General features: G+C 41.8%; 1 protein-coding gene and 1 long non-coding RNA gene across 2 annotated transcripts in view; one reads left to right on the plus strand and one right to left on the minus strand.

Annotated features, from left to right (window-relative positions):
- The window catches only part of LOC134423807 (uncharacterized), a 117,157-nt gene that overhangs the window by 45,581 nt on the left and 56,671 nt on the right, over positions 1–14,905 (minus strand). The window lies entirely within an intron of this gene.
- Positions 7,205–13,838, plus strand: AHSG (alpha 2-HS glycoprotein). The gene is made up of 7 exons (XM_063167201.1): positions 7,205–7,484; positions 8,800–8,910; positions 10,051–10,135; positions 10,952–11,115; positions 11,400–11,513; positions 12,296–12,376; positions 13,211–13,838. Exons 1-7 carry the CDS (start codon positions 7,281–7,283, stop codon positions 13,484–13,486), a joined length of 1,035 nt encoding a protein of 344 aa, XP_063023271.1. The 5' UTR covers positions 7,205–7,280; the 3' UTR covers positions 13,487–13,838.

Genomic DNA, 14,905 nt, shown 5'->3' on the forward strand with positions numbered 1-14,905 from the left:
GCTGTGAATCTGAGGCTGTGTAAATTAAGCAGGGAGAGCTGTAAGTGTAGTAACTTTGTTGTCATAAAAGTCATCCATACTTTATGTCTAACATGCAAAATTTCAACTCCTTAAGCAGGAATGTCTATATAAATTCCTTCAAACTGCACTGACTTGGAAAGACCCACTTCCCCTGTTGCAAATGTGTTATTAATATATCGCCTCCACGCTATTAAATTAAAATGTCCCCCTCATGTTTCCGATCTTACTTCCAGATTTTTAGCCATGTGGCTGGAAGGCAGCAGAGATTGAATTAAATGGGTGATTTAGGGACATGTAGCAGTAAAAAAAAAACCACCAAAAACCCATAGGACTTCATCATCTGCCTAAATAAAAATAAATAAGTTAAATCTTTTAAGACTGTCTTGCTTGTCAGAATTATGTAAATCTCACTGGGATATTGATTGAGTTTGTCATGCCCCTGAAGGAGAGCTCCAAGGTGAGAAAGGATATCATTTGCCATCCCCCACCTGCCATTCCCTAGCCCTGCCTGGAACAGTGTGGACCCTCCTGTCACTCATGCCAATGAGCCTCCACATGGAAACACAGGCACTGTTTTCAAAACAGTAGCCCAGCATAAGTAGGGAACAATTTCATAAGTAGGGAACAAATGTTCTCAGACTGCCACAGCATAAGAATTCACAAGAATGAATGTGCAGTTTTTTCTACAAAACTCAGTGGAAAAAGCACTTACCTACAGTGCCAAGAGTGAACTTTGTTTCTCACATCAAAAATATGTCATTGCAGCTGAGCATGTGGGAATCCAGAGAGCACAGCAGGTTTCCCTAACACTTGCTACTAAATTTCAGGGTTTAACTCAGCAAGGGAGGATAGCATGTGGAGTTATCATGTGGAGTTCTCCATCAAAGAGACTAACAGCGTCATAGAACATGACAGCACCCAGACAAATTGTGCACTTACATCTTTAAAGACTCCTGTAAGTAGCAGGAATTAATGTGGCATGTTTCAATTTGCGTTTTTAAACTGGAGCCATGTGTCTGTGGTCACTCTGGTAATGCCAGGACAGTCACTGGAGTGGAGCTGAAATTCCCAGGGAGTGGAGCTGAAATTCCCTTGCTGCTCATGGAGATGGGGAGAGGTCAGTGTGACTGCAGGGCGTTTGTTTGCTCAGTGTGAAATACCTGGTTTCTGCTTCTGATCCACTGTTTGCTCCGGAGGTTCAGCCCTGCAGTCTCTTCCCAGGTATCCTGCTCTGTTTGTTCTAGGTTCTGGTATGAAGCAATGATCAGGGGAACACCCAGAGAAGCTGCAAGAACAAACTATAGCATAAGAACATAAAGCCAACCCCCCCAAATCCTTCCAGAGCTGCTAATCTCTGATTTCACAGTTGCCACCTATCCATCTCCAGCACAGCTTTCCCACACCCATCAAATTGCACAGGAATGATACTGAGAGAACTATGACATCCCTGCAGGGCTGAAGCAAAAATATCCCACTGTTTAGAGTTGCATGGCAACATAAATAACTTTGACCTCAATAAAAGGGTAAAAAAGTATAACAAATTTAGGAAGGGGGGGTCTCCCATACCAGGTCAGTGTAATACAGGGTAAGTCAATCAGGGGCTTGAAAACCCTCAACTCATAAAACTGCTCCTGTTACTGATTGCAGCATCAAAACACAGAGCAGGGAAAATGCGGAAATGGGGAGGAAAATTTAAATCAATCAAAAACTTCACTAAGACAAAACATCTTATATAATCTTCCCACTGGGAAGAGAAGGAGAATAGACTTTCATGTAACAAGTGCTAGTTTTGTCAGTTGATGTACTTCTGGAAGGCACTCAAGTATTTCAGTGGCATAGACAATAGAAGAGCAAAATGAACAAGAGAGAACAGAACAAAAATAGACTTGGTTAGCTTTGTCTGGGAGAGCTGGTCAAAAATTTAAATTTTCATTTCAGTAAAAATTTCAAAATTCTTGACAACTTTTTAAGCTCTTTCAAAGAAAAAGAAAAATAAAAGCAATACAGTTTTTTAAAAGAAACTCTAACCAGTGAAAAATATCTCTGAAATAATAAATACTAAATCTGGAAGACCAAATTTCAATCCTCTCAACCTTCCTACCTTTCTGATAAGTCCAGGAAATAGTCTTATCTAAGGTTTTACTGACTGGCACCTGGCTTTTCTGACTCTTGGATTCCTCTAATGTTTTGAATTCATCCTTCTACCCAGTGATAACAAACATTTTTACAAAATTCAGTGAGTTATTTCAGATCACAGAATTAAACAGGAAAATAGTTATTTTCATTCTACAGTTAAAAGAAAATAAAGGTTAACAGATTGAGATCAGCAAAGCTCACTGAAAAGGAATCTTAGCTGGACATCCAGGACTAAAGGCTCCCAAATTAGATGCCATGTCTGCACACTTTATATCTCACAGTAAGAAATTTCTCAACTGCAAATAGCAGAGCAAACTAGGTCACATGGTCAGCCTTTCTTCTCTTGAAGATTCTAATATTTAATAAATATTAATTAATTTACATATAATATTCTACTATTACAATCTGGTAAAACTGTTCATACTTCACAGTTTTTCTTCAGCCTGAAATTCCTGTTATAGGGAGAGTGGGGGACTTGGACTGAAGTGATTCTGAGCCAATTTACATCTGCTGAAGATTTGCCCAGGTAGTGGAAAGGGGCCAATAAGACTATGCAAATCAATTAGTCTAATTTGTCTTGAGGTTTTTCTCAGACCTCTATGGGTTTTCACACACTTTATTTTTAAATGCTGATTATACTGTCATTTAAGAGAGCAATATGCTGCCTTGACAAGGCTGGTGACTTTAACTTTCTGACATTTTCCCTGCAGACATTTTCTTGCCTTGGCGTGCAGGTTTCTGAGTAGGTGATGGCTATATAGAAGACAGCCCTGATGTTCCAATATCTTGTGAACTCGATGACCCAAAAGTAATGTACTTAATCAAGTGTAAAGCAAAAGGTGATTAAGTTTTGCAGTACTGTACAATGCCTGACTGCTCAGAAATGCATCTTTTGATGTGGTACAGAGAATTGGACCAGTTCTGTCTGCTTTACCAAAAAATGTCGGTTTAGTAATCTGAAAAGAGAGCCTCAGAAATCCCCACAAGTGTTTAACTTTGATGTGAAGCTTTAAAAAGATGATATTTATCTGTTTGCTTGGTTAATTTGCTTGAATCTTAAGCTCAGGAAGGTGTCAATTTGACATCTAGGAAAGTGGTTCTTTGCTTTTTTTCCAAATGAGTTTGAGCAGGGGCAGCAAATTTTCAATCATCGCTAGTTGTTCCAAGCATCCAACCAAAAAAAAGGAGAGAAAGCAAAAAAGAAAACCATCAACTCACCTTTCCATTGTGGTTTATATGAATTATTAAGAACTGAGATTCAGTGGAGCTCAATTTTTGAGCATAGAATCAATACTATATTTTATATAACAAGGGCAGTAAACCCAGCTCCTTCTGCTTCCATCACAGTGAAGCCTTGTCAAGTCTCTCAGGCAACCTAATTCACCAGGGCCAAAGCCTCACACCACTGATGTGAAAGGTGGATTCAGGTGGGTTGAAAACTGGCTGAAGAGCTGGGCCTGGAGGTGCTGATCGTGGCACAAAGCCGAGATGAAGCCGAGATGAAGCCACACAGGGGCAATACTGGGCTCCAGTCCTGTGTAACACCAGCAGTGATCTGGATGATGAGCAAATCTGGGAGAAGTGACTGGGGTGCCACAGGGTGATGCTGTCATTGAGAGGGACCATGGCAGGCTGCAGAACTGGCTGACAGGAACCTCACAAAGTTCAGAGAGAAGTCTGAAATCCTGAAATCCCCAGGGCAGCACATGTAGGAAAATATGGTGGAAAGCATCACCCAGCTGGAAAGCAGCTTGGCAGAAAAGGACCTGGGGGTCCTGGCAGGCACCGAGCTGAGGCAATGGTGTTCCCTTGCTGCAGAGTACCCTGAGCTGCCCTGGGCAAAGCACTGCCAGCAGCTTTAGGGAGGTGATTCTTCCCCTGTATTCAGCACTGGTGAGGTCCACCTGGTTTCTGTGCCCAGTTCTGGGCTCCTCAATGCAGGAGAGACAGGGACATACTGGAAACAGTGTGGCAAAAGGCCACAAAGGTAACTAAAGTACTGGAGCATCTCCTGTGAGGAAAGGCTGAGAGCTGGGACTGAGAAGGCTTGGAAGGGCTTAATGGGTATAAATACCAAAAATCAGGGTGCAAAGGGGTGGAGCAAGGCTCTTGTCAGTGGTATCCTGTGACAGGACCAGGGGCAATGAGCACAGACTGAAATAGAAGGTTCTGTCTGAACATCAGGAAACACACCTGACGGTGAGGTGACCAAGCATGGGCACAGGTTGCCCAGAGAGGTTGTGGAGTCTCCTTTCTTGGAGATAATCAAAAGCCACCTGGACTGGGTGGTTCTGGATGACTGTTTCAAGGTGGCCCTCCCTACTTGTGCAGTGGGGTTGCGCAAGGTGACCACTCCATGTCCTTTCCAAAGTCAACCCTTCTGTGTTACTGCTATTCTGTGAAAGACTCGTTCACTTCAGTGGGGTTGAGATGTCACCTTCTGTGCAGGAGCCCATGGCATTCAGGTCACTTTCTTGTGCTGTAAGAACTATTTGCAACCACTACTGCAAATACAGGACAATGTGTTACTATGTCTCAGGCATGAAAGAGAGAGAATAGATCTGCCTGGGTTCAATGAGAAATTATCTCTGCAATTATTGCCTCTTCAGTGAGGGGGCTGTAAAAAGGACAGTCGTGATGGGCCACAGGCCTGCAGGGAGCTGACACCAGCAATCCCACCTTCAGAAGGAATAGTTAGGCAGATGTGTGTCAGTCTGTACCCAAAATGTCAAAGGCTCCTTTGTCATAGTACCTGTACCCAAACTACCTGATTGTATTTTTAAGCTCCTTTTCCAAACATAAAAACTAACCACAAATTTCCTCCCACATATCACAAGTCACCCCGAACTGCCAACATTCCACATTGCACTGAGCATTAATAATCATGTGGGCACATTTCTTATCCTCTGTATGCCCACAAAGAAAGTTCACACAGACACCAAGAGGGGAAGGGCTTGAGTAAGCCTATAGAGGAACCAAGGAGAGGTACAGAAGGCTTCAAAGTATTTCCTTTTTGTCCTGCTTGGTAAATGGAATACGGAATGTGACTGACAATGAAGAGGGAAGAAAGAAGATAATAAATCCTGTTTGCTATTTGAGGCTTTAAGTTGTTCTTTGAAACTGGAACCTGAAGTTGACTGAACTGGGTTATACATTACATTTAGGAATATGCAGAACTTGACTGCAGAAATGTTATACATCCTACAGTATTTGCAATTCTAAGTAGAAAAGATGTAAGCTAAGAAACTGAGTAATGACCACACAAAATTTAGATATAATATTTTAAGTCCTTCACTGGGATAATTATAAGTCACTCAAGTGGAAAACAATTTTAATCTGCACCTGATGGAAGTTCACCTCACTGTTTCAGACCAAAAAAAGGAAAAGGGGAATTAAAGGATTTACAGGTTAGAAACTGAACTGTGCATTAATGGTAAAGAGTAAAATACTATCTTTCTAAATAAATTTGCTGTAATTCAAAAGATGCCCACAAGGAACATTTAAAGTGTGTTTTTGGGACACCAAACCTTCATTTTTTAATTCTTGCAGGCCAAACTCAGGAAAACAAATGATCATCCACACAACAGAAAAATGCCAAAAAAACCCTACTTCAAGTAATGGAGAAGAAACAAATCATGTTCAGACCAATTTTTTAATGTGAGAGAGAGAAAAAGTCTTTCTTTTCCCCGTGAATCTCTTCAATTTGCAAATCCTAGCATCCATAACACACCTCATGCCACACAACTGAAGCAAATAATCCAATCTGTTCAGTCACTTCCCATTCTCCTTCTTTATCACGTAATCTGTCCAACTGAACCATTGCTATTTATAGTGTTTCCTGTACTCACAGATTCTAGGAGAGAGAGGAATGACTCAAAACTGCTTCTTTTCCCAAAACTTTTAGCCTCTCTCACAATATCATGTAAGCTGAGGAGAAATGCTTATTATCTAAAGTAAAAAACCCCAACTTCTAACTATGCCAAAGTCCTTCTATTCATCTCAAATCTGCAGCTAGTTCCTCGACTCCAAAAATGACAATGACAACAGAGATTCAGATGTGTTAAAGCCAAAAGGGACCTTTACTGTTCTGATCACTGCCCTAGCATGGATGGTAGAAACCTGCTCTGAAGCCCCTGCAGGAAAACCATTTCTATTGATTGAGCCAGACTGTCTAGATAGAATCTATCTAGCCAAAGTCATCTCACCTTAAATTAAAGATTGTAAATGCTGGACACATCATAGATGCTTTATTCTGCTACATAGATTATTTTTTTATCCCGTTACTCTTTTGTAAATATGTACACTATGAATGTAAATATAATATAGGATCCAGCATTCCTAGGCATTTAAGCAGCTAATTTTCCTCTATATCCTCCTTAAAACACTTTGTGTTCTTTAAGATCTTCTGCCAAATCCTCAAATCTGCACAACATATTCCAGAAACATTCCTACAAGATGCCTGCTTTGCAAAATAAAACTCCAAGAACTATTGGACATATTCAGATTATTTAGAGAAAGAAAGAGCTGATGCAAAGGATTTAGGAACCATGCCTCATTTCCTATTCCAAATAAATTCAGTAGCAAAAGTTGCTATTCAATTACATTTGCTGTTGAATGTGATCCTTAGAGCTACTTAAAATTCCATTTTCTAAATTATCATGCTACTGATCTCACAATTTAGATTGGTGTCTGGTGAGATTTGGGCCCCAACAGAATGTCCTGTTTACAAGAAAGCTTAATTAGCACTAGCATCTCTACACATTTAACAGAAGGGATCCCATTCCTCTTACATGGACATTATTTGGTTGGTAGAAGTGTCTAAAAATTGTGTTACATTTTTGCTGACGCTTTCTTCTTAAGCAGCTTTAGCAGACTTCGCAATATCCTACCTGATAAAATTTACTTTGGCCAAAATTAATCAGTCAGCTTGATGTCCTAACATTTACTTTTCTCTTTTGTTGTTTGCAATGCTTCTTGGAACTGGGACAAATATCAGACGTGTGCTCATGTAAATCTGAGGTATGTACTATATAAATGAGGCCCCGGCTCCCGCTACCTAGCTACCATCTGAGCTGTATTCTTAGATCTCTATTTCTGAAAGGGATCAGTTTTCCTCAGGTGCCATGAAGGCACTAGTAGCTTTAATACTGCTTGTTCAGCTTCCAATTCACAAAGCTGTACCAGCAGCTCCCCCTGCTCCCTTGGGCTGTGATGACCCAGAATCTGAAGCAGCAGCTGAAGTTGCTGTGAATTATATTAATGGCCACAGTCATCATGGATACAAGTTTGCCTTGAACAGAATCGAGGATATCCGTGTGGTACCCCAGGTAAGTGAGGAGCTTGCAGGCAGAGCACTCTGCTCACATGGGGATGCCTGGAAATCACCAAGGGCCTGCAAGGGCTGTATCCTCACATGGGGAAATCAGCATGGCTCTGTTGATTTAAATGGGGCAAGGACACCTGGTAGCAGTGGAGAATCCAGGTCAGTGGAATGTATCTCTCAAAGAGCAGAACAGAGGGGGAGGGAGAAATGTTCAGATGTTTTTGTACAGTGCTAGAAAGAGCTCGGGTTACAAATGCAGCACGTTTGCTAGGGCAGATCATCCCAGGTGCTGATTTGTAAGCCCAGTAGCTAATCTGGAGAAAAACTGAGGATAATCTTTGAGATGCAGGTAATTACTTATTGGCTAAACACATACCTATCAAAACTCCATGCTATTTGTGATGTTGTAGTAGGCATTAATTTTACCTAATGTCCCATTGAGCTACCAAGGAGTCTAAATGGAAATTACCGTGGCTTATTCTCCCACAGATCTATTGCTATCAAAGAAGGCATCTAGAAAGGCCATAGAAAAGGTCACAAATACAATGTATGTGCCAATTCAGAACCTTTGATTCTCTTAAAACATGGAAAATAGTCAAACAATGACATGAGTGAAACTCCATAGCTGTTTTCTACTTGTTATGAAACAGAAGATGCCAAAAGATAAGTTTAGAAAAGACTACAACAGACATACATGAGATTAGAAGTGTGTCCAGAGTTGCCCATACAAAAACACTGGTGACACTGCTTTGCTCATATTAATGCTTTTACACTAAAATGACTTAATTGGTTTAAATGGAATCACTCATGATTCAATCAGAATCAATCTTGGACCTAGAGAACCCAAGGAACTGTGTCCTGTGTTACAGATGCAAATGAACTGGAACAATTCAGTGTAATTCCAATGCACTAAACAAGGCAGGTCAATGTTCACTGGGGTTTGTTTGGTATCTGGTTATAGAAACATGAAGTTTTTTTCATCAGAAAGCTGTTGATTTTTTTAAAAACTACCCAACAAAATAAAATTAAGTTAACTTAAGAGAACTGACTCACTTCATACAAGCTTGACTTTGCCAAATTTATGAGCCTGTTCCTTATTAGCTGGAATAAACTCAGTGTGATTATCTTGACTTACTCCAGATTTGGAGTCCTGCTCTTTTATAAAGTTAAAAGTAAAGACCTTTTCATTTACTCTGCTGTATACCTGGAGCTACCCATGATAGTGAGCAACAGAGGAAGTGCAGCCCCAGGGAAGAAATCTGGTGATGTTTTGTGAAGAAATTACATCAATTCCAATGGTTTATTTTTTTTCCTTTCAGGGGCCAAATAATGACATCATATTTCTTGAACTTGACTTACTGGAGACCACGTGCCCTGTTCTCAGCCCTACACCTCTTGCAAATTGCTCAGTGAGGAGCTTTGCAGAACATGTGAGTATCTGAACATTACCAGCTGGGTCCAAAGGTGCATGTTCAATATGTTGATGCCAAAGGCCAGGCTATCACCAGATTCCCAAGCTAATGTCATATCCTTGTAACAGCCTTTAACCACCCAACCACTTGTAACATCCTTGCTGACTTCACTGCCTTCATGTCGTGAAGGACTTCACTCCTGGATTTCTTTCATGTCCTGTTATCTGGAGAGGACAGATCTCTGCCAACATAACATCCCACACACAGTCCATGAATGCCTTGGGGCCTTCTACAGGGGCTCCAGATTCACTCAGCCCACGTGTCATTGCCTCATTGCAAACCACAGACAGGGCAGGCTGTCAGTGTGTGCAAAAATACCCTTCCCTTGGCTACATGTGGGTTGTTACCTGCTGCAGTTCCACCAAGGCTTCTGTTCCTAGTTACAACTGCAGACGAGCTATTCCTTCAGACAGGGTTCTGCCTCTGAAGCACTGCTCAGCTGGAATTTACTGGCCTCAGATATTTTGTTCTTATGCAAGTGTTATCCAGCTGTGAGACGCTTTCCTGACCAAAGCAGTGGAAATGTTGTCTGAGCCTGTTGTTTCTAGAATGGGGCCCAATTCACAGAGCTCACTAAATATGAATCATGATCTATCCCTGTATTCATCAGGGCTCAGATTCTATTTTCCATCGGGGGGGAGGTAACTCTAACTGTTCCCTCTTCCCAGTGACTCCAGCTTTGCCTTTGACATCTCCTCCCTGCTGGATCACGTTGCTCACACAAGGCAGCACACTCTGCTGTTACCATGGCCACTGACCAGCTGAGATTAGTGAGAACGTTATCAAAGAGCTCTGTGGAAGGTCTTAATTCATAAGTATTCATATTCTCTGCCCTATATGAGAGACAAACCTGTACTTAATGTCCACAATCCTGCTACCCTGGTATTTTTGATACTTTTGAGATCCAGATTTGGATCCAGATTCTGTAGCTCTGATCTGCCTTTTACAAAATCACAGACATCAGGACATGCCTAGCAGTGCCTTTGCCATCAGGCTGATGTTGCCAGGAATGGTCAGCCAGGATCTGTTCTTTTGAATTTAGTGGCCCTTTATCAGAAAATCCAACAATGTAACCCTTTGATTTTTGTCTCTCTCTAGGCAGTTGAGGGTGACTGTGATGTTAAACTGCAGAAGGTGGATGGGGTATTATCTGTACTTGCTAGCAAATGCCACTCACATGCAGGTAAAGGCTTTGTTCTGTAGATTTGAATCTAGAGGCTGGAGTATTTTTATAGCAGTGGTTACAGTTCAGTGGCTTTTCTGATTCTAAACTCCTGGGTATAAATATGGCATAAAGGACAACAGTTAATGGGTTTTCTAAATCCAGCCCTCTTTTCTGGTTTCATTCCCTTACAAACCCACTGTTTCTCTTTGCTCCTCTTTACTGTGACAACTAAGATACTATAAGACTAACTGGGGAGCAAGTCCCAGATTTGAGTCTTTTCAGTCAGCAGTTTAACCTTAAGAATTTGATTCCTTGTTGGTCTGAGTTTACTTGCACTTGTTGGTCATCAGAGTGCCATTGGCAGATGCAGCTTCTTTATTAAATCCAGCATTTTCAATACTGCCATGGGAAAGCAGAATGTCTATTCTGCTTGCTCAGTGTGAGATCTCTTTGCTCTGTACAAGATGTCTTCAGTACTACTGTCAAAACTGATGACTGAAATAACAAATGCAACTCCAATGAGGTAAAGTATCTTAATTTTTCTACCATTCCTTGTGTGAGCTGAAGCACCTTTTCACTGCTGTCACAGATTTCCAGAAAGAAAATTTTCTAAAAACTGAGTAAGAACATATAAAATGTGCTACTGAAGTCCACAGAAAGATTTGAATGGCCAAGTCGTGTGACACACTGCCATCTATAGCCTGCACTGGAAAAATTCCTGCCACTTTAATTTGGGACAGGCTTTTAAACAGTGCTTTGTGTTACTGAATAGGCCTATAATGCCTTTCTAAACAATTTGCAATCTGATCAAAACATGATCTATTCCTCCTGCAGACTCCAGTGAAGACATTCTCAAAGTCTGCCCTGACTGTCCACTGCTGGCAAGAATGAATGACACAGAGGTGTTAGAAACTGTGTCAGCTGCACTCAATGACTACAACAGCAAAACCACTGATTCTTACCTCAGACTCCTCGAGATTGGAAGAGCCAAAATACAGGTGATTTCTACAGCTATGTCTAGCCTTTCATGTAAACATAATATTTCATCTACAGTAATTGTGCACTGCTACCTAGTTATGTTTGCAAACAGACACAATTTGCTTGCTCTAATTTGCCCTCCTGATTTGCTTTTAATTTCCCAACTATTATGTGCCATTTTAGCCACAGGATTCCCTTTCACTCCAGTGGGAGATGAAGCCACAACATTTGCTTTTTATCTTTTCTCAGCAGCTCTGCAGTTTCTGAGTGCAAAGTCAGTGAAACATTTTCCCTGTTTTATCAGTATCACCCAGGGCACGTTGTTGTTACCGAGTTTGCTGTGGGTGCCACAAACTGCTCTGCACAAGAAGCTAAAGCCAACGTGGGGGCTTGTCAGCTGCTGCCTGAGGATCAGTCTGTGAGTATGGCAGACATCAGCCCCAGCTCCCCAGCTCTGAGGTGGAAAAGCAGCATCATGCTGGGATGTGCTTGCACTGGAGCAGGAATAGACCCCTGTGGGGATCAAAGTGCAAGAGATGTGTACCATCCTGATATGTTTTTCAATATGTCATTCTTAAAGCTATATCACACCTATCTCTTTTCTCTGAGGTATCTGGACTGAATTCTCAAGGATTTGAATACATTTGAAAAAGGCTTGAGGACCAGAGACAGAATATTTTCAATGAATAGACTATATATTATTGTTTATTCTTAAAATGAGCACCTGAGAAAATCAGGCTCTTTGTACTGAACAGTTCACAGTCAAAAAAAAACCCAAACAGACTGTTTCCTCCTCCTACAATTCCAGTGCACTCAGTTCTGATATATATGCTCTTGAGAATTATACTGTATACTTTACCATGTTAAAAATCTTCTATTTCTGATGAAACTGAGTCCTAAGCAGTTTTAGGGGGTGGGAGCTCTTTACCTAAATTCTAATATATTCTTTCCCTCCCTCATATCCAGACATACAAAAGATCTTACTGTAGAAGAACACAGGAGTTTCCCTTATTTGCTGCTTATACATTTAAAGAGCTTTTTTTTTTTTTTAAGCCCCGCAGGCTAAAATGCAAGCATTTTACTGCTCAGATAGAACATGAGAACAAGTAGCCATTTCTAAATGTGCTGAAATTAAAAGTTCTGATGCAGCCTCCCTCTATTTTCTAACTATTTTCTCTTGACTGTGTTCTGCTTTGCCAGAATTTTGGTTTCTGCACAGCAGTGATGGTAAAAGCTCCCTCACAAGACCTTCAGGTGGATTGCCAGTTGTATGGACATCAGGTACCAGCTCCAGATACTCCCTTGCTTTCCTGGGTATCCTAGCCTACTGGTACTGCTACAAGGCATCATCTTGAGTTTACTTTTTCACTATAGACTGCATTAGCCACTTGTGATAACCTAACTTTGTATCCTAAAAGCCAAGGTAAGGTAGCTCCTGATTATCCTATGGATTTCTGTGCTGAGATTTAAGTCATGTCTGCCATCCATGCCTGACACAATTTGCCCTCTTGACCATCTGGGAGATTCACATGTCTGTCAGGGCAAAGGGAACCAAACTCTGCTCAAGGGATGGGGCAGATAAATGTAAAACAGAAATCAGCATTGTGGGGCTGGAGGCTTTTAGTCCTTAGACATGACTGAAATCAGGGACCTTGTCCCTGCACTGCTGTAGCAAGGGGAGGGAAACGTGCACTCGACCTGAGTACTCTCCAGGTATTTTAGCTCACATTTGGTCTCAGAAGGACTAGGTGGTGGTTGGATACTTCCTATGGACAACAGCTCTTGGTAGCTCAACAGTAATCAGCTGTCTAAGAGGTATATGAAAGAGAAAATGAGACAGCTGGTCTTGAATGTTTCACCAGCTGTGCAGGTGGCCCTGAAAGATCATATATCACAGAATTTGGTCCTGATGAATCATTGGCTATAAAAAATGTGTTCCTGGGTTCCTGTGCATGTGTTCCAATGCAAATCAGACTTCCTGATAGTCAGGAACATTTGAACTTGGGTTGCAGGCCTGCAGCTTTTAGGAGCAGGGTAACTAGTAAGGTATCAATTACCTGTACATCACAAACCCCAAACCCCTGAAAACCAACATGAGCTGTTTTTCTTTTCCAGCCTGGAGTTACCTACGCTCATCCAGGTCAAGACACATCAGCAGGACTGGCACCCAGTGCTGTGGGTGTCACAAACCACAATCTTGGGCTTTTCCACAATAACCCTGTTGCATCTGAATCCAGCTCTTCAGAAATGTTCCGTTCCATGCTCCCAGCAAAACCAGTAGCAAAGAGAGCAGTTGCAGAGGCTGCTCAGCATGACAAAGTCCCTCGCCCTGTTGGCTTTGTGCCTCCTCCTCCTCCCTGCCCTGGGAGGATTCGCTATTTCGATATCTAGGCTGTGTTTCAGACATGCAATGCAGCCAAACTGAGGGATCAGTGTAGCAGCAACACACAGACCACAACATCAACTACAAATAGTTGAGAACACGTGACTCTCAGCCTGAATGAATTTTACTCTCCAGAGGGCAGAGCCATGGTCAGGGTCTTGCAAAGACCTGCTCCAAAATATAGATTATTACAACATATAGCAGTAGTTTACTTTACATACAGGGATTCTCTAGTTAAAATACAGAAAACATTGTTTCAGTGAAACTGTTGTAAGAGCTATACAACAGTTGTAGCTTTGTGATAGAAACACCACCTGAAAGGTTAGTTCACAATAAAATGTTCAAAGCTTTGCTACCTTCTATCTGTATATATTTTCATTTAGTTGTCAAGTATCTCCTTCACAGCATTATGAGTCATATTCTGGGCTTGATTTCAAAAACACTAAGCTCCTGCACTTCTCATCAGCTTCACTGGGATGTGTGGGTGCTGAGCACTGCGGAAAATCAGGTCAGTCCTCTCTTTTGATCACACACCAATAGCACTAAAGAAGTGGCAGGAAAAAAGTACTTTTCCCTTCCACCTATAATGTTTCCTACCATGTACCTACTTTTGATATCCACCAGAAGTACCTCAAAACTTTTGGACGTGGCACAAGAGCATCCATGTCTATGAAAAGAACAGAGTCAGGACACAGTGATTGCTGGCAGGCTGAAAGCATCAATCCCTGCAGCCAAATGCATGTGCATTGTCTGCCTGCCAGCAGACACACAGGTGCAGTGCGGTCGTGGGGTCCTGCACAATCTGTGTGCATATGAGGAAATGCCAGTTCAAGGGAATAAAAAATATATGACTGGCATGTATCTCATATAACAGGACCCTGACAGTGATGGCAATTTACCATTGTCCTAGCAGTCAAATCTTCCTTGAATTTCTGGCACATGTTAGAGGCAGAATCTATTCTAGGTAGAGAATTAATAAGGGGCTGGGGCCAGAAGGATCTTTACTGCCAGCCAGACTGGAATTTTGCAGGCCCTGGGGAGCAGTCTCAAAGACAGTCATGAATGTTTAACCAGGAACAGCACTTGCTACAAGATAATTATCATGCAGGCAGCAAAAAATTGCAGAACACATGTCATTTCTGAACTCTTTCAAATAACCTGTCCTGTTCTCCCAGCTACAACCATCCAGTACTCAGTAAGCAACACAACTAACACTTGCTCTTGGTGATAGTGCAACAGCTCACAATACAGAGAGGTTCTGCTCTGCTGTGCTAGTGGGGAAGGGAAAAGTCATTGGCACTTGCACCAGTGCTTCAGCTGGGTGTGTGAAGAAAGAAAAACCAGCCCAGACTCTATGAACCACAGCCTGATGTGATGGCAGCACACTGAGGGCAAGCTCTCCTGTGAAGGTAGCTGCTCTCACATTT

Source organism: Melospiza melodia, chromosome 12 (genome assembly GCF_035770615.1).
Source record: "Melospiza melodia melodia isolate bMelMel2 chromosome 12, bMelMel2.pri, whole genome shotgun sequence".
In the NCBI taxonomy this organism is placed as follows: Eukaryota; Metazoa; Chordata; class Aves; order Passeriformes; family Passerellidae; genus Melospiza; species Melospiza melodia.